We start from the raw sequence: 19,935 nt of genomic DNA, 5'->3' as shown, positions 1-19,935 counted from the left end.
ATCCTGTTACTGTATTGGCAAAGATTTTTTTACAAAGGCTTTGGAAGCTGAATTTTTAACTGGGATGAAGCTCTTCCACAATCACTGCATCAGATGTGGCTACAATTTAGAATGGCATTATCAAATTTGGATAAAATATCAATTGAAAGACAGGCTATGTGGGGTAACGTTGATAAAGTAGAATTACACGCCTTTTCTGATAGCTCCGAGAAGGCACACGGAACCTGTATTTATATGCGTTCTATTCTGTCCAATAGAAAGGTTTCGGTACGACTTTTGTGCGCTAAGTCTAAAGTAGCACCTGTAAGGAACGTTTGTCTTCCACGACTTGAATTATGTGCTGCGCAGTTGATGGTACAATTGGTAAAAAGGATTCGTCATATCTTCCAAGATAAATTTGAAAGGGTGTATTATTGGACAGACTCCAGTATAGTCATCGCATATCGCATGGTTGTCTTCAGAATCACATCATTGGCAAACTTTCGTCGCAAACAGAGTTGCAACAATACAAAATCTTTCATCCATAGATCAATGGCGTCATGTAAGCACCAAACAAAATCCGGCTGACATTGTTTCGAGAGGAGCATTTCCTTGTGAATTGATGAACTCAAAGTTATGGTTTCATGGTCCAGAATTTGTATACCTTTCTGACGAACATTGGCCTAATGCGAAGTCTGTAGATACAATTGATGAAAACCTTCTTGAGCGCAGGCCTACAAAACATACCTTTTCATTACAAGAAGATACCGATTTTGTGATTAATTTGAAATTCAACAATAATCATCAGAGAACACTCAGAATAGTTGCTTATATTCTAAGATTTTTCCACAACTCTTTAGCGTTATATAGAAAAAAGGAAAGAGTAGGTGGGCCATTTACATTGGAGGAAATGGAGAACGCTCTTCATTGTCTTATAAAGATGATACAGCAATCGAACTATGGATCCGATATCTTACTTTTGAAACAAAAAAAAATCAATTTCTCCCAAATCAAGCATTTGCTCCCTCAATCCATTCATTGATGAAAAGGGAATACTTAGAGTTGGTGGAAGGATAAATAACGCTGATGTTGGGTATAAGCATAAACATCCAGCACTTCTTCCAAATAATCACGCGTTTACAAAGGCTTTGATAAGAGATATTCATATAAAATATCATCATGTAGGAGAACAAGGATTGCTGTCAATCGTTCGTGAACAATATTGGTCTGTGCATGTGAAGCCTCTTATACGACGAGTTATCAGACGACGTATATTATGCGCTAGAGCACGTCCACGTTTTGAGCATCCGCAAATGGGAAATCTACCAGAGTATCGTGTGATGCCCTCACGTCCTTTTACAAATGTAGGAACAGACTTTTGCGGACCTTTTATGGTTCACTCTCGGCGTCGTGGGACAGCGGCCGTGAAAGTAGATGTAGCGGTATTTGTATGCCTTGTTAGCAAAGCTGTTCATCTTGAACTAGTTGGAGATCTCACTACTTCTTCGTTCTTGGGTGCTTTGCGGCGCTTCATTAGCAGGAGAGGCCTTTGCCGTATCATATATAGTGATAATGCTACAAATTATATTGGGGCACGTAACGAGCTCAGGGCGCTTTATAAGATGTTTCAAGATCAACAGTCTAAATCCGAAATTATGAAAACTTGCTTAGACGAGGGCATCGAATGGAAGTACATTTCTCCTAGATCCCCACATTTTGGTGGTATTTGGGAGGCAGGCGTAAAATCTGCAAAACATCATATGAAACGAATTTTACATCTAGCGGCTTTGACATATGAAGAGCTTAATACTCTTATTATCCAGATAGAGTGCATTCTTAATTCCCGTCCTCTTTCCCCTCTCTCTGAAGATCCCAATGACCTTAAACCTTTAACCCCAGGCCATTTTTTAACAGGTTCTTCACTTATTGCAATTCCTGAGCCAGATCTGTGCGATAAAAATTTATCCTATCTAAATCGTTGGCAGCGAGTGCAATGGCTTATGCAACAATTTTGACACCGATGGAAGAATGAATACCTCCACACTTTGCAACAGCGGAATCAATGGAAAAGAAATAAATTTATTGGCCTTTAATTAAATCACATTGTCATAATAAGAGATGATAACCTTCCTCCGTTGAAATGGAAGCTTGGTAGAGTCATGGAATTGCATCCTGGTACCGATCACATCGTTCGAGTGGTTACTTTGAAAACTGCCACTGGAATTTTTAAAAGAGCAGTTGCTAATCTCTGTCGACTACCGGTCGTTGAAGCACCTTCGGACGCTGAGGCATCTTCAGTTGTTGAAGCACCTTTAGTCCTTCAAGACGGGGAGAATGTTCAGCCTATTTTAGAAAATAATGTTGATTTATAAAATTTTAACCATAATTGTACACTAAGCTCATTTTATATTCTTTGTGTACTTGTACTTTTACATAGCCACTGAGTTATCGAAATATAAATAAAAGTCAAATTATATAACGTCAAACCTAAAAACCACATGGCTCAAAAAAGACTAAATTTCCGTCTTGCTCGCCATTATTAAAATACTTGTCCTCCAAAGAGGTTATAAATAAATTCTTTATAAATCATTCAAGTACTCTATTGTTTTATTCAAAGATCAATATATATAAGAAATTGAAAACGCTTGGTTTCAACATTTATAAACCAAGTTCTGTAAAGAAACCATTTTTGAAAAATAAAAAGAAATTTAGTAAATACAACCATTTATTTAATTTTCTTTTACACTCACTTTATTAAAACAAAAAGAGATGTATATACCATATACTTATATTTATATCAACTTAAACAACAAACAATTTTGTTGTATATTTTCATTTTTACGTTATGTTTTTTTTTTTAATTTTTCATTTTTGATTCTTAATTTTTAAGTTAGTTTCAAGTTTGATAGTTTTGATTTTAAAGTTTAAAATGTTTCCATACAAAAGAAAAAGAAACAATATTGTGCAGAAATATTTCTTAAATAAAACTAAAAAATAAATAAACATAAATCTATAATCTATTCTATTACATTATTATAAATACATAAAATAATAAATATTAAATTTAATCTTAAAGTGTTTTTAGATTTGTACAATTTGTAAAAAATATTTTTGATACGTAGTTTCTTTTTGTTTTATTTTTGAGCAGACAATAATATTATTTGAGCATATGCGTTCTTTGATTCTCACTTTCACCTTTAAGTATGATTTCGTTAAGGTAGATTTTATGATAAATTTTGAAATGTTGAATTTTTTGTATAAACACATCAAATTATTTCGAAAACTATACTTTTGCCATTTATTACATTTTTATTTTTGATCCTTAACGAAAACTTTCCAACTTCTTCTCTTCCATCATATGTGCTTGAGCAATTGTTTATAAAATAAATTAAAAAAAAAACTTATATTAAACTATATTTTTTTTTTATATAAATGTAAATACAAAATTTTGAAAATTTAATTAAGTATTTAGCTTAAAATTCTACAAGACTAGACATTTAGTAGTTTTTTTTTAATTCCTTATAAAAATGACAGGTTTTGAAAATATGTTTTCTAGCTAAATAAAAATATTATAATAGTTTTTGGTTTATTTTTTATTTTTGATATTTTTTATGTTTCATTCATCATTAATTTGTATGGAAATATATTTCCTCAAGTTTTTAACAACCATTTTTCATATTTTTAATTGTTTTGTTTTTATAATTTATAAATAAGGAAATTTTCTTTAAAAATGTTGCAATGAACATTTTCTATACTTTTAATTAATATAACTTGATATTATATTTTCTGTTGGTTAAAAAACATAAATATTATAAATCTACTATATTAATTCGTTTTGTTGCACTTTTAAGGCCTGTAGTTAATTTTTTTCATTTTTAGAAATAAATAAATAATAAATAAAATATACATAAATATTTTACAAAAATTTAGTTTATTTTGTATTTAGTTTTGAAGTAACATTCCGTTGTGTAGTTTTTTCTTTTTTTATTTTTATTGAAATTCCAAGTCCACGAAGTTTATTCATTAATTTTACAAAAATTCTTCTATTTTTGGACGGTTTAAACTTTAAAGGATTGAATATCGAGGCAAAAAACTTATAAAGTATTCGACTGATAGATATGATTTTGGTTTATGAGATGTGACAAAATAACTGAAGATTAATTAATAACGATAATTTAAGAATGAGTTATAAATATGAAGAAATTTAAAAAAAACAACAATTTACCAATCGAACATAAAAAAATCAAAATCGGTCCTAATTTATTTTTCATGTCTTTATTTTATTTTATAAAGTTCAAATATCAATTTCAAATTGTTTTGGGTTTAACAAAAAATCAAGTATTTTAATCATTCGTGTTTCATTCTCTTAGCTATATTTGTGTCGGTTTCAATAAATGCCAGTTGGTAATCAAATTCGAAATCGGTGTCTTTTTGCTGTAAGAACAAATAAAAAAAAATTATTAATTCGAATACATACAAAAATTAGGAGATGTATAGAAATTGCAAAAACAAAGTAAGAAATTAATTTTCGAAAGTATCTTAATCGACCTCTTAGTGTAATTTAATGTTTTTTAGTTTAACAGTTTTTCAAATTGATAAATAAAGAAATTTCACACAAGGGTTGACTGACCGGAAACGAAGTCATTAGATCGAAACTATGCTGTTTTGATTTAGGGGACGTGTTATCCATCCACATTCTCGTGAATAATTATATGTAGAATTACGTGAGCTTAAGATAAGGCATTTCCAATTATTGGTCGCCAAAATCATGCGAGGATGTTCAAATGGTAGACATGTGCATTCAAGAGGACACAAGCGTCCACAGGTTTTTCTCAAAACCCACCTCTGTCTATCAACTCCTACTCTCACCTCCCAGCGGTGAACATCGGGTGCCTAGTACCTCAACTGAAGATTAGGTTCCAACCCCAGTGGAAAGTTTTTAGGGCAGCAAACGAGAGAGGGGGGGAGAGGTGTTTCCACTAAGGCACCTCTCCTTATCCAGGCGGCAGCAGACGAATTCTCGAGATGGAATCAACGGTGGCGTCTACAGTTCCAGCAAGGTTGAACTACTTATAGTGAACACCTTATAGGGCTTCTTTGACATATTCGGAGCCCAGTCCTGTAAGGAGCGTTTTATCCGGCTCACCTTCCTTGGAGTTATACTAAGGATCTGGCCCTCCAGGTTGGTGATTGTACCGTCGGGGTGACGGGGCGAAGCACCAACAAGCCTCCTATAGGGACGGATTCACTGTTGACAACCCACGCAAACGAAATAAGGACAACGAACTTCGGATATGTACGTGGAATGTTAGGTCCCTTAACAGACCACGTGCAGCCGAACAATTAGTGAAAGCCCTAAATTGCTGCAAGGCAGATATTACCGCGATCCAAGAAGTGCGATGGGATGGACCGGGCAAACGCAAACTAAAAGACTGCGATGTTTACTACGGCGACTGCTACCGAGAACAAAGACAGCGTCTACTTGTGTGTGGATTTGCTGTTGGAACTAGACTCAGGCAAAAAGTCTTGAGTTTCAACAGTATGAGCGAGCGCATCACGACAATCCGCATCAAGGCTAAATTCGCCAACTTAAGCCTAATATGCGAGCATGCCCCCAACAGAGGAGAAAAATGAAGACACCAAAGACATATTCTTCGAGCTCTTGGACAAGACATATGAGCAGTGCCCTGGCTATGACATTTAAATTGTCTTAGGACATTTTAATGCCAAGCTGGAAAGAGAAGACATCTTTGGTGACATAATCGGGAGATATACAGCCTGCACGACACCACCTCCGAAAACGGATTCAGGCTCATAGCTAGTACGCAGTTCACGCATCTCAATATCCACAAGGGGACATGAAAATCTCCTGATCAATCAACCGTCAACCAGATTGACCACATTGCGATCGACACACATTTTCATTCCGAGAGGCCAACATTGACTCGGACTACTACCTCGTTGTAGCCAAGGTACGGCTACGGATATCCCGATCCAAGCCAAAACACGGAAGTACTGTGAAAAGATTCGACGTTAGACGGCTACAATCGCAAGAGACTGCCATGTCCTTTTCCGATCGAGTCTCTAATAACCTCTTAAGCAGTCCTATGCTTCCTGCATTAAGCATTGAAAACCAGTGGCAACATTGCCTTGCAGCCATCAGAGATGTCTCCTCTGAAGTGCTAGGTTTCACACGGCCACCACAGCGAAACCGCTTGTTTGACGACGAATGTCGGCAAGCGCACGCAGCGAAACAAGAGGCATACAAAACGGCGCTGCACAGAAGGACTAGAGCTGCTAGCGAGCTCTACGAGCAGAAGAGGAGAGAGGAACACCGGCTTCTTAGATGGAAAAAAAAGAGAGCATGAGAAACGCGCAATCGAGGAGATAGAGGGATGTCACAACAGGAATGAGGTTCGTAAATTTTACCAAAAAGTAAAAAAAAACATCCAAGGGTACCAGCCGCGAACCGAAGCCTGAAAAGACGATCAGGGGAACATCGTAGTAGAACCGCAGTCGATGCTGAGAATATGGAAAGATCACTTCTCCAAATTATACAACGGCGATGACGAACCGAATTCCACTGTAAGGGAGATAGAACCACTCAACCTCGGTGACGCAGATCAACAATTCCGCTTACCCGACCTTGACGAAGTGAAGATAGGTATATCTGAACTTAAGTCAAACAAAGCTGCTGAAACTGACGGCATCGCTGCCGAACTATTCAAAGCAGCAGGCGATGACTTGGTACGGAGCATGCACCAACTGATCTGCAAAATATGGTCGGAAGAAAGCATGCCCGATGAGTGGAATCTCAGCATACTGTGCCCGATACATAAGAAAGGAAATCCTCTAAACTGCGCCAACTACAGAGGCATCAGTCTCTTAACATTGCGTATAAGATCCTCTCTGCCGTATTATGTGAACGTGTGAAGCCGTTCGTCAACAACCTGATAGGTCCTTATCAGTATGGCTTCAGTCCAGGAAAGTCCACTATTGACCATTTTCACACTAAGGCAGATTTTGGAAAAAACCCAGGAGCTCAAATCGATACCCACCATCTCTTTATCAATTTTAAAGCCGCGTATGACAGCATATATAGGGAAGAGCTCTACCGAGCAATATCTAGTTTTGGCATCCCTGTCAAACTTATCCGTTTGTGCAGAATGACGATGGAGAATGCACGCTGCTCTATGAAGGTCGGAAAAGATCTAACCGATTCATTTGATGTCAAAAATGGTTTTAGACAAGGCGATGCACTGTCATGTGACTTCTTCAACATCGTTTTGGAAAGAATTGTGCAAAACTCAACCGTCAACACTGGAGGCACAATCTTCCAAAGGTCCATCCAATTACTCGGATACGCAGATGATATTGACATAATTGGAAGATCAAAGCGTGATGTCAGTGGAGTGTTTTTGAGCATTGCGACGGAAGCGAAGAAGATGGGTTAAGTGGTCAATGAGGGCAAGACAAAGTATATGCTCTCATCAAAACAGACACTAAACAACGACGTCTTGTACCAAACGTCACCATGGACAGCTATAACTTTGATGTAGCTAAGAGCTTTGTCTACCTAGGCACCGCTATTAACACAGACAACGTCACCAGCGCTGAAATCAAACGAAGAATAACTCTTGCAAATCGCTGCTTCTTTGGACTTAGAAGGCAATTGAGAAGCAGAAATCACCATCTATAAGAGACTCATCATCCCGGTTATCATTTATGGCGCTGAGGTCTGGACCCTGTCAAAGAAAGATAAGAGCGTCTTAGGATGGCGCACCCCGATGGGAGAAGACCTCAACCAACTTGGCGTGCGAAACTGGAGACAGCTAGCTAGGGACCGAGCTGGCTGGAGACACATGTTGGTTGAGGCCCAGGTCCACCCCGGACTATAGCTCCACCTTAAGTAAGTAAGAATTTAACATAATTCGAGTTGACCCCTTTGCACTTAGGGGGTTTTATATGCTAATACAATACAAGTAACAACTGCCCTAAAACCCAACTTATTAAAAGCAAATTAACCTATATAGCTTGGAAATATTTGATTTTGTAGGAGTTTTTTTAAACAAAAATACACAATCGTCTTGAATGGCCTTCCAAACACTTTTTGGAAGTATTTTTATCGCATTGGATGGTCTCTATAGGAAACACGTGGAATCTCAGAAAAACTTTCTTCGTTTGCAATAAGTTCGTTGATCATAAATGAGCAGCAATCAAGGCCATATCAGCCATTGTCACGAAGTAAAAACTGGTAAGGCAGTGCCAAGGAGATCTACGTTCACTCAGCAAAGCCAATACGGTTAACCTTCGTTGGGTTCCAGTGCACTGTGACATTGACGAAAAAGAAAGCACAGACCAATTGCCAAGAAACGGATCAATGCTTCAACCCAGCCATATTGTTGCTTTGATCTATAAGCCAATAGATCAAGTAAATCGGCTGATCTAATAAAGTTTTATTGAAACCGCAAAACGGCGGCTCTTCAGAATTAGGGGTCTTCATGGGGAAGTCAATGGCAAAATATTTGTTGATAGGTTAGGTATCCAGAATGGGTATCAGCTCAGGGTGCGAAGTCGAAGAGAAGAAAGAGATATTTTTAGATCGAAAATTGCATCATCCCGTCAAACCTAACCTATATGCGTGCAGACGATCTCCAACTTACATAAGGAATATTCTTATTTTCTTTATGATTTTTTAGAGTGAGGTGAATCGAGTCTTCAATTTTTTCATTATACAATTTATGTTGTAGAGGGTTCATATCCAATTTGTAATTAATATAAAAAGTTTTATATTTTATACATAATTAAGCTCAAGCTTCAAAACCTTAATAATCAATTTTGGGCACCTTAAGAGCACGACAATTAATGTATAATAAACAGCCTTACATCCTACACGTAATTTATTTAAAAAGTGTAGGTCAGTGCTAAGAATCTTTTTCGTGCAAAAGGGCTTCATGAACGATACTTCATTAGCCTCTACAAACCCGTTTGATAAAAAAATATTTTTTTTTCAATTTCCTCAAAAAGCAGGAGAGAATTTCAGAGGCCTCGCTATGAACTTCTTTTGACTGGAAGGACACCGGGAAAAATTTCGCTGAATTCGCCGGACCACATTTCAAAGTTCTCCGTATTTCCTTAATTGGATTTTTGTCTAGACCATTTTAAGCAGAATGCGAGAAACTATAGATGGATGCTCACCAACTTCTTGTGGTCTAAATTGGATGATGTGGTCATAGGAGACATTTAGTTTCAACAGGATGAGGCTACATTTGACACAGCTCGAGACACAATCGATTTTCTCCCCTTCCAGTTTCATGGAATGGTGATCTCGCACAGAGGCGACTTGAATTGCGGTTCTAAAATTGTCTGATTTCACCAGTTTACACTTTTTCTTGTGCGGCTTTCTCAAATCGCAGGAAACAAATATCCTTAATCTTAAATATTTCTGTTAATTCTTTTGGTACTTGGTTCTATTGAAATAAACTTAAACATTTTGGAAGCGGGTTTCATGTAGATGTATTACCGTTTTGCTAACCTCCAGAAAAACACCCGTTAACATCAGATATTTTTAAAATTTAATTCATACACTTCGTGTCACATGGATAGTGACAATTATTTTCCGTGTTTTATTTGCCGATATTTCTTAAACCCTTAGGTTTTTGAGAAAAACTCAAATGTGGAATGAATGTGGTATTTATTAAATTTATATTGCAAGCAAACATTTTTGGATTAAGTTAATAAATACAAGTTTTATGACGCTTCTTCCAAAGAAGGTCTTAAAACGCACCTGTTTTTTTGTCACATGAAGAAGATCTAAATTTACCCATTAGCATGTTTTAAATCAGATAAAAGGATACACTGATTGTTTGGGAACTTAGTACAAGTATTAATTTGATAGAATCAAGAAGTATGTGTTAGAGTCTAACCAATGAGGGAATAGGCCAAGTTCGAGCTTAAAGAGATCTTGGCAAAACCATCCGTTTTATAGCCAGCAAAATTAGAATAAGTTCAAATGTATACAACTACCTCAAGGATCCAGAGAGGCAGTGAAAAAAAGCAAAAAGGAAGAGTCAACAAAGCCACATCATTTCAGGAAAGGCAGGCAATAGTGAGTGCTGATTCAAATTCAAGGTTTTCCATTAGTGACGACACCAAAAAATGAAGAAAAACCCACCATTGAATGCTACACGCATGATCAAATGGGGTGGCGCAACAGTCCGTTGTGAACCAGGGCCTAGTGACTTACAACTCTCAATCATTCCTGCGAGTACTGTTGTCAGGAATGGTAGAGACCTACAATTTTAGGCCGAATCCGAACGGCTAGTTTGAAATAGCACTTTTGTCATGACAAGGATTACTCTTGAAGGATTTGTCAATTCCTCGCAAGAGGCAGTACCCGCGAAAATAATTTTTATTTTTTTTTAAATTAAGGTGGCACAGGCAGGGATTGAACCCAAGACCCCTTGCATGACAGTCCAACGCACTAATAATCATGCCACGGGTACTACACGCATGAGCCAACGCCTAAATTTTGCAACAAATCACCGTAGGTGGAACCGAGCTTGGCATACTGTGCGTCGTCTTTTCCGATAAAAAAAAATTAATTTGGGCCTGATGAATATAGCTGCTATGTCCATGATTTAAGAAGGGAATAATTCTATCTTGAAAAAAGGCACAGCAAAGGAGGTGGTGTAATGGTATGGGGATCAATTACCTATTACGTGACCGTTGGTTTTTCAAAGCTCTGATATGATGACAATCACTTATAAATCGATTCTGGAATTCCAAAAACTTCTGAATAATTTGGTGGACAAAACGGACTTTCCAACAATAACGGCCAACAAAAGCATTGGCTCAGGGTTAAAATATGAACCTATAACCATGGCCCCCATATTCTCCTGAACTGAACATCATGTAAACGAGTGGGGATGCCTTTCAAGAAAAGTCTACGAAGGAGAAATGCAGTACCAAAAAACCGAAGAGTTTATTGAAGCCATAAAACAGTCTTGGGTCCAAATTTCGCTCAATGAATCCATGCATCACAGGTTACTTGAAGTAATTCAGAAATCAGGAGGCAGCACACACTAAAACTAGTATTTACCTAAACCATAATATTTCTTTGTTATTTTCTTTACTTTAAAAGGTCTTACAGATAAAATTAAGGACTTTTTATGAACTTCTTCGGAAAAACTGCCATAAACTTGAATTTTTATAAAAACTCTGTGGGACAGATCAGAAAATTTCGAACGCCCTTTAGACAATACAAATAAACACCATTGGATCTATTTAGAACAATGATAGTTGTTAGCGCCGAAAATTTACTTAATTCCTTAAACTTTTTTTAACCTTATGTTTAGCCAGCCTTAAAATTGTCTGCACTAAGAACACGTTTAATGCAAAGTAAAATTTAATTATAGTACTAATGAAAACAAAATCACATTAAACAAAATTAATGAACATTTTTCATTATTATATAACTTACCATTCGATCGCTAATCACAGCGATTGCGGTCTTCTGTAAAACCTCAGCAACTTTATGTTCCACCAAGAAAAACATGTATTCATCATAAAGCAAACGTATCAAATGGAAGCTACCAAAGCTTGAAGCCGATCTTAGAGTTAAATCCCTTATTACCATTGAACTGTAGAAACTCCATTTGAGCAGAAATTGTCGAGCAGCTTTAGCATAATTGGGTTTGTCTCGATATTCTTCTAAAGCCGAATCAACTACAAGACGTAGCCAACTAGCCCATTGTTCGAGGGTATTTTGTTGTTGTAAAGCTGTTTTGAAATCATTCTCAAGACGTTGAACAATAGAAGTGTCACATTGGCATACCCAAGCTGCCTGTTCCTGCAAAAAATAAGAAATTAAATACTTCTTAAAGGCTTCTTTTCTTTCCAAGCATGACTTCTGGTGTTATACTCACTTGGACATTGTGGAAGTCAACACGGTTAAGATCATTCAACATCTGTGCAATTTGGGAATTATTTTGAAGAACTGCACGTGCAGCCTGAGCTAGATGGTTCAAAGATGTATAACGTCTAAGGGTTTGACAAAAAGCCGAGATAGCTGCAGATTTGATCTGGACCACACGATCTGGGGCCCCGACCATTGCCTCGCAAAGCCAGATTTCCAAGTTTTTGGCAAAATTCCGAATGGCTTGGGTAAGTGCGTTGGGTATGGAACGAAGAACGTCCGGAATGAGGACATCAACCATATTTTGGTAAAATTGGTAATCCACCTTAAAAGAATAAAATTTCTTCTTTATAGAGAAGTTTGTTTGGTAAGATTTTCAAATCTTAGATTTACCTGTTTGATAAACTTTTGAACTCCATTGCAATGACAAAGTAAGTAAAGTTTAGTTTTTGATAAATATTTTTCCTCTTCACATTCATCTAGGTTATTGTTGTCCGAAGAACGCCAAAAATCACGCCAAAGATATTCAATGGTACCAAATTCGAGATTCAAAACAGCATCGAGAAACGATTCACAATGCTCACGATACATGGAACGAAAGGTTTCAACATCATCCAGAGTAAGTTCGTTGTTGAATGAGTTATCGAGCTCAATGTGAGGAAATATTGGGATGCAACCAGAACCATCCCCTAAATACTAAAAATATAAGAAGAAGAAAGAAATTTTTTGATTAATAACAATTTCAATAAATAAATAATAAATAAAAACAATATTCCAAAAATTTAAATCTTAAGTTGAAGGAAAAAAGTGCGATTCGAATATGTTGGTTAGGGACAAAGGCTTTTGTACAAAGAGTTAGAATATCGTTAAAAAGTGGTTCGACTAAGTTTTCAAATAGTTGGTTCGGACTATTGTTTTCAAAATGCCGAGCATAAATTTATCACTAAATTCCTCCATTCTTTATTTTATTAAATGATTAACCGTATAAGATGTGATGTTTCTACAGCTTGACATTAAGCTAAGAACATCACAAGTTTCGTTGGTGGATGGGATTTTTATGCTCAGTCGAAATAAGTGTACTAAATTAAGCTTTAAATACCTGCATTATTGGAATTTCAAATTTTTATTTTGAAGCCTTACGAATCTTAAAATATAGATGTTTAAAAACTTTTGGGAAATCAAAAATGTACATTTTAAACATATTTAAATATGAGGTGCACGTAAAAACGGGTCGGTTCTTTTTACGGGTCGTTTTTATTTTGTTTAATAAAACTAAACATTTACTATCCTAATACTTTTTTTGACCAACAAAGAGTTTTGAAAACAGGGCGCTGAGACGGAAATGAGATGAAATATCAAGCAAGGCTTGACTCAAAGAAATTGTGATTTATCCAAGCTGGATAAAATAATCAAGGAGTCGTATCCAACTGTAGCGGCCAACAGCAAATTCCGGGAGAACTTCATAGAGCCATGGTTTGATGCAGACTGTAGAAAGGCACGGAAATTATCGTTTAGCTGGCTTAGAGCATACAGGCATTCGAATGATGGCTACTTCGAACATCAATATTTGTTGGATAATAATTCTTTTTAGCTGCAGTGGATCTTAAAGATGGGAAAGCATGCGGACTGAATGGCATACCAGCAGAATTTTATAAGTATGGCACAGCAGAGTTTATCAATCGACTGACAACTATATATAACAATGTCATGGAAATAGGAATGATACCACTAGAATTCAAGGAGTCCATAATTTTCCCAATTCATAAGAAAGGGAGCTTTACCAAGGTGTCTTATTATGGAGGAATATCCTTTCTAAATGCTTCATATAAAATATTCACGCTGATTTTGCAAAAACGTTTTAATAAATGGATAGAAGACAAAAAGCTCTTAAGGAGTTTCAAGCCGGCTTTATTACAGTTAATTCGAGGGAAGACCACATTTTTACCCTTAAAAGTATCGCAGAAACATTCCCGAAATTTTGATTTTTAAACGAGGAGGCCGCAATTCAGCGAAAGAAAAATGGTTCTATAATAGAGAGATCATTGAAGTTGTCACGGAATTCAAATACCTTGGAGTTCACTTAACGAAAAATTTGAGCATGGAAATTGATCTTAGAGAGAAACTAGTTAACTTGGAAAAAATGTTTTTTAAACAAAAGTTTAAGATATTTGAAGCGGTTTCTGAGTCTGTCATATTTTAAGCGGCACAAACTTGGGGAATGAAACAATACGAAATAGTTGAGAAACTTCTCCGATACTTTATTAAGCGAATTTTTGGACTGCCATCAAATACACCCAACTGTGTTATTATTTTGAAATCAGAATAATCACCTATGTTCATACGAACCCTAAAAATGCAAGTCGATTACATTTTGAGAGTTATGAAGATGAGCAATAATAGGCTTTCGAATATAACAGCGCTCCAAGAAATACGAACCAAAACAAGTTGGTGTGATGATTGGATAAATTTGGTAAGCGAATGTGGAATGGAACTTAACCTTTTGTGTAATAATCAGGATGATTTAAAAGATTCTTTATACCCGCACATTTCCGCAGTGGACATAAAACAACGAGAGAAATACTTGAATGACATACATTGTATCAGAAGTTTTTGAAATAAATTATTATGTGTTGTTGTATGAGTCCAAAAAGTGTCGCTTAAGGTAAAATATCTTATCAGTGGAAGTTGCTGTACAAAAAGAAAAGGGAAGCACATAAAACCGGTTGAAATGGCCATTTTTGTTTTCGGTTTTTGATACCACGGTATGTTGTCCGTTGAGTGGAAAAATGAGATAGAAGTTCTAAGGAATTTGTCTGGAGACATCAAATCATTTAGTTGGGACGGAAAAAACTCGATCAACAACTTTTTTTCGGCTAAAGTTTGTCAGCCCAAGGGATTTTTAATTTACCTATTCAACTAATAACATTGTACCAAAAAAGTATGGTCAAATGGTAAACATGTGCATTTAAGAGGACACAAGCGTCCACAGGTTTTTCTCAAAACCCACCCCTGTCTATCAAGTCCTACTCTCACCACCCCTTTGTGAGAGGGGTTTTTACTAAGGCACCTCTTTTTATCCAGACGGCAGCGGAGGAATTCCCGAGATGGAATCAAGGGTGGCGCCTACAGTTCCAGTTATAGGCCTTCTACGAGTTATTCGGAACCCAGGTCTATAAGGAGTGGTTTATCCGGCTCTTCGTTCTTGGAGTTATACTAAGGATCTGGCCCTCCAGGTTGGGGTTGTGCCGTCGCGTCGGGGTGACTTCCTGACCACGTAAATACATTGATTGCGAAGCACCAACAAGCCTCGGATACGGACGGATTCACTGTTGACAACCCAAGCATACGAAATAAGGACAACGAACTTCGGATCTGTACTTGGAATGTAAGGTCCCTTAACAGACCACGTCGGCCGAAGAATTACCGGAGGCCCTAGGCTGCTATAAAGCAGACATCACCGCCATCCAGGAAATACGATGGGATGTGTCGGGCAAAAAGAGGATGTAAAACTACGACATTTACTATAGTGACTGCTACCGCGAAAACCAACAGCACTTATTTGGCAGCTTTGTTATAGGAGCCAGATTTAGGTTACAAGCCTTGAGCTATAGTTGGATCAACGAGCGCTTCATGACCATCCGCATCAAGGCTAAATTCGGCAAAATTAGTCTGATATTCACGCACGCCCCCACAGAAGAAAAGGATGACAACACCAAAGATATGTTTTTTGAGCTCTTAGACAAAACATATGAGCAGTGTCCTACATACGATATTAAAGCTAGGAAGGGAAGACATCTTGGGTGCTATAATCGGGAAAAACAGCCTGCACGACAACACTTCCTACAACGGATTCAGGCTCATAGATTTTGCTGCAGGGCGAAACTTCATGGTAGCAAGTACGCGTTTTCCACACCTCAACATCCACAAAGGAACTTGGAGTTCTCCAGATCAATCTACCGTCAACCAGATTGACCATATTGCGATTGACGCCAGACACGCTTCCAGCAACATGGATGTCCGAACTTTCCGAGGAGCTAACATCGACTCGGACCACTTCCTCGTTATAGCCAAGGCAGCACTTCGGTTTTCCAGACCCAAGCAAAACAGGGAGGTGCCGGGAGGAGGAACAACGCCGAACGGCTACAATCGCATGAGATCGCCAATTCCGACCGAGTTACAAGTAACCTCTCTCGAAGTTCTCTGCCGCCAACACAATGTATCGAAAACCAGTGGCAACATTGACAAGCTGCAATCAGAGAACCCGCCTCTGATGTTTAGGGTTTCAAGCAGCCACCAACCAGGAACCCCTGGTTTGATGAGGAATGTCGGCAGGCAAAAGCAGCCAAGCAAAAGGCCGAGAGCTGCTCATGAGCTCTATGAGCAGAAGAGGCGAGAGGAACTTCTTAGAAGGAAAAAGAAAGAGCGTGCGGTCGAAGATGTTGAGACTTGAGAGGATTAAAAGGAGAAATGAAGTTCGAAAATTTTATTAACAGGTGAAACGAAATTAACAAGTATATAAACCTAAAACCGAAGACTGCAAAGACGAAGTGGAAACATCATAGTAGAACCGCAGTCAATGCTGAGGATATGGAAGGACCACTTCTGCAAAATGTATAACGGCGACGACGAACCGAATTCCGCTGTCATGTCAGCCAGGATGATCCATTCAACATAGACGACGAAAGCTCCCGACTTAGACGATGTAAAGATTGCCATATCTAAGCTGAAGTCTAATAAAGCCGCTGGAGCGGATGGCTTGAATGCCGAGCTCTTTAAAGCAGCTGGAGAAAAGTTGGTTAGAAGCATGCACCAACTTATCTGTAAGATATGGTCGGAAGAAAGCATGCCCGATGAATGGAACCTCAGTATTGTTTGCCCGATCCTGAAAAAAGAAGACCCTCTAAACTGCACCAACTATAGAGGAATCAGTCTACTTAACATCGCCTATAAAATCTTCTCTGCCGTAATTTGTGAACGTCTAAAGCACATCGTCAACAACCTGAAAGATCCTTATCAATGTGGTTTTAAACCAGGAAAGTCCACAGTCGATCAAATATTCACATTACGGCAGATCCTGGAAAACCCCAAGAACACCAAATCGACAAGGCCGCATATGACGGAACGAGCTGTATAGAGGCATTTCTAGTTTTGGTATCCCTACCAAACTCGGCCGTTTATGCAGGAAGAATTCAAGTTGCTATATAAAGGTTGGAAACAACTTAAAAGAACCTTTCGACATCAAAAAAAGTTTTGTTAAAGGTGATGCGCTGTCATGCGATTTTTTTAACATCGTACTTGAAAGAATAGTGCAGAGTTCACACGTCAATACTAGAGGCACTATCTTTCAAAATTTTGTCTAATTACTAGCATATGCTATGACATTGACATAATCGTATGAACTTAGCGTGATGTCAATGGGGCTTTTGTGAGTATTGAGGCAGAGGCGGCAAAAATGGGTTTAACGGTTAATGAAGGCAAAACAAACTTTCGAGACCGACGTCTTGGTCAAAACGTCACCATCGACAGAAGTAATTTTGAGGTAGTCAAGGACTTCGTCTACCTACGCTCCGCTAATAACGCAGAACAAAACACCAGCGCTGAGATTAAACGAAGAATAGTAAGAGTTATTCTTCGTTTAATCTCATCTATCTTTGGACTAAGAAAGCAATTGAGTGGCAAAGTCCTCTCTCGAGGGACCAAAGTGTTGTTATATAGGACCCTTATTATCCCCGTCCTGCTATACGTCCTGCAGAAGCATGGACTATGACAAAAGCGGATGAAAGCACCTTGGGTCGGTTCGAGACAAAAGTTCTTCGTGTGATCTACGGTCCCGTATGCATAGCCAAAAGGGTAAAAGTCCAACGACTAAGAAAGCTGGGTCACGTAGCGTGCATGAAAACCAATGCTCCGGCCCGGAAAGTCTTCAAATTCACACCCACAGGGCTGCGCAGTAGAGGAAGACCGCCGATCAGGCGGCGCTCAAAAGTGGAAAGTGACCTCACCCAACTTGGAGCGCGAAACTGGAGACATCTAGCTAGGGATCGAGCTAGATGGAGAAATTTGTTGGGTGAAGCCCTAGTTCACACAGGACTGTAGCGCCACCTTAAGTAAGTAAGTAAGTAAGTAAGTGCCTACAACGATTTTATTCATTTAATTTAAATGTTTATACCCATTTTCGAAAATACTGTTTACTATTTTTTTTTTCTCCAAATTTTGATGGTTAATGTGCCATCTGTTGGTGTTAACTACTCTGTTAAGATCTTTAGAAAAGAATTATCCAAAATCAAACACTTACTTAAAGTTAAAATTCAACGACATTTCGCTAAACGCTTACTTAATTGTAGAAATAAATGATTCTTTTTCTTTAAACTAACGACAACCATCACTAACCATCTTCCCAAGTATATTTAATAATGTGTTTATAGATCAGATGAGCACCGCAGAAATTGAAGGAATTGCAATATGAATAGGCGCGCTATCATAGGCCAAGTTAATGGGTCAAAAAATGTTAGATTGTTTAGGACAATTTCTTTCGAAGATTCCCATACACCAAGAGCTGCAGTAATTTTTAATACAACCACCTCAGCCATAACTCTTACATAATAACTCATTGCTTTCCATATAACAAAACTTCCTTCACAGTTGTGATGAAGCTCTTAGCCCCTTTTTATTTTCTAAAATGTTGAAAGTATTATTTCAGTACCACCGAAATAAATAGTTTTATCGTCAAAAAAAAACCACGTAACACCATTCTTTGTCCAGATTATTTGAGTTTTGAAAAACTCTAATAGCATAACTTTCCGTTGTTCGTGAAGTACCGATTTTTTCTCAAGTTTTATTATTTAAGAATTTTAATAACTCTTAAAACTGTTGAGAGACTTGTGTTTATGCAAACTTTTTGTTTTATTTTTTCAGCAGAATCACAATAATCAGATGCTCACCTTAAATTGCTCATCTTCAAGCTGCTGTTAGGGGCAGTTTTTTTTTACCTCCCTATATATTTCATCCTTACTTATCTTTATTGTTTAAGTTAGAATAAAAGCCAATAGGACTTTGGTCAATTTTATCAGCTGTTGCACGTCGTTAGGTCTTAGTGTCTAATTAATTCGATATTAGCTTTTGAAACACTGCTAAGGCATGTAGATTTAGACATTGGCCTTGAAATTTTAGATCAGAAATTGAATTGCACTTAAAACACTTTAATTGTTGATTTAAACTATCCAGTACTTGAAAACGCTCATAAACAACTATCAAATTGTCGTTGTACCTATTCACTTGACTCAAAAAGAAAAACTTCTTCTTCACGTATGAAATACTTTACAAGTGGGCGAAAACAACAGTTGCAGTTTTATTTGGATATTTTTTAAAATTTTCGGTTAAAGGTAAAATTTTGAAGTAATAAAAACGAATTTGAATAAAAGCTGCAATGTGCTTAATCTTAATTTGCAAGGAAAATTATAAAATTCAATACTGAACAACTGAGACGACCGACTAATTCCTTCTTAAATACTTAAAAGAAACAAATATCGATTTCTCATGCTTAATAATATTAATAAAAATCATCCAGATCTTTACTACCAGTGGCGTCGGTAGTGCAAAGGAAATTACGCAACACGTAACGTGATTGCAAATCCATCAGTACCCATAATGTTTCGCGTTCACTTGCTTTAAGAGGCACGTAGAATCAGAAAGCGTTTGCCAATTTTCTAAAATCTATTTCTGGCCCAAATGGCTCAAAACAGTTCTGGCGGCGGAACTAATTCTTGTACTTACATACTTTTTTTTTTACAAGGGAGGGAGTCTTAATTCTTCAATGCAGTTACATCCGTTTTAGACTTAACACAAAATTCAAATCGTATGGGGAAAGTTGGGGGTACTTACACTTTACTCTGAGCTATGACCTTTTAACATACACAACGTTTCTAAAGTATCTATGTACACAGTTTGTAATGAGCATTAAGACAGCAATTAAAAATAATTAATTTCGTAGGAACTTGTTTGATATCTTTTTGCATATCGTAACGTCGTGCGTCGGTCAC

General features: G+C 37.4%; 2 protein-coding genes across 2 annotated transcripts in view; one reads left to right on the top strand and one right to left on the bottom strand.

Moving 5' to 3' along the window:
* The first annotated feature begins 111 nt into the window (after positions 1-111).
* LOC129939519 (uncharacterized) lies at positions 112-2,351 on the top strand. Its single transcript, XM_056047560.1, has 4 exons — positions 112-363; positions 528-541; positions 995-1,927; positions 2,096-2,351. Exons 1-4 carry the CDS (start codon positions 112-114, stop codon positions 2,349-2,351), a joined length of 1,455 nt encoding a protein of 484 aa, XP_055903535.1.
* Positions 2,352-3,065: 714 nt separating this feature from the next.
* Positions 3,066-19,935, bottom strand: part of LOC129939626 (DNA-binding protein RFX2) — a 91,123-nt gene continuing 74,253 nt past the window's right edge. The window contains exons 8-11 of the mRNA XM_056047713.1: positions 12,290-12,592; positions 11,907-12,221; positions 11,462-11,830; positions 3,066-4,413 (exon numbers count right to left, since the gene is read on the bottom strand). Of these exons, the coding sequence (XP_055903688.1) occupies positions 4,327-4,413; positions 11,462-11,830; positions 11,907-12,221; positions 12,290-12,592 (1,074 nt within the window). The 3' untranslated portion in view covers positions 3,066-4,326. The remainder of the gene's footprint in view (positions 4,414-11,461; positions 11,831-11,906; positions 12,222-12,289; positions 12,593-19,935) is intronic.

Source organism: Eupeodes corollae, chromosome 1, assembly GCF_945859685.1.
Source record: "Eupeodes corollae chromosome 1, idEupCoro1.1, whole genome shotgun sequence".
Classification (NCBI taxonomy): Eukaryota; Metazoa; Arthropoda; class Insecta; order Diptera; family Syrphidae; genus Eupeodes; species Eupeodes corollae.
This window is presented reverse-complemented; position numbering and strand designations above follow the sequence as displayed.

Bases quoted from the DNA above. Each gene is read 5' to 3' on its own strand.
- LOC129939519 (XM_056047560.1), top strand. From the start codon at position 112: ATGGCATTATCAAATTTGGATAAAATATCAATTGAAAGACAGGCTATG. The intron at 1,928-2,095 runs GTGCGATAAAAA...TGTCATAATAAG, and splicing joins GCAATTCCTGAGCCAGATCT to AGATGATAACCTTCCTCCGT.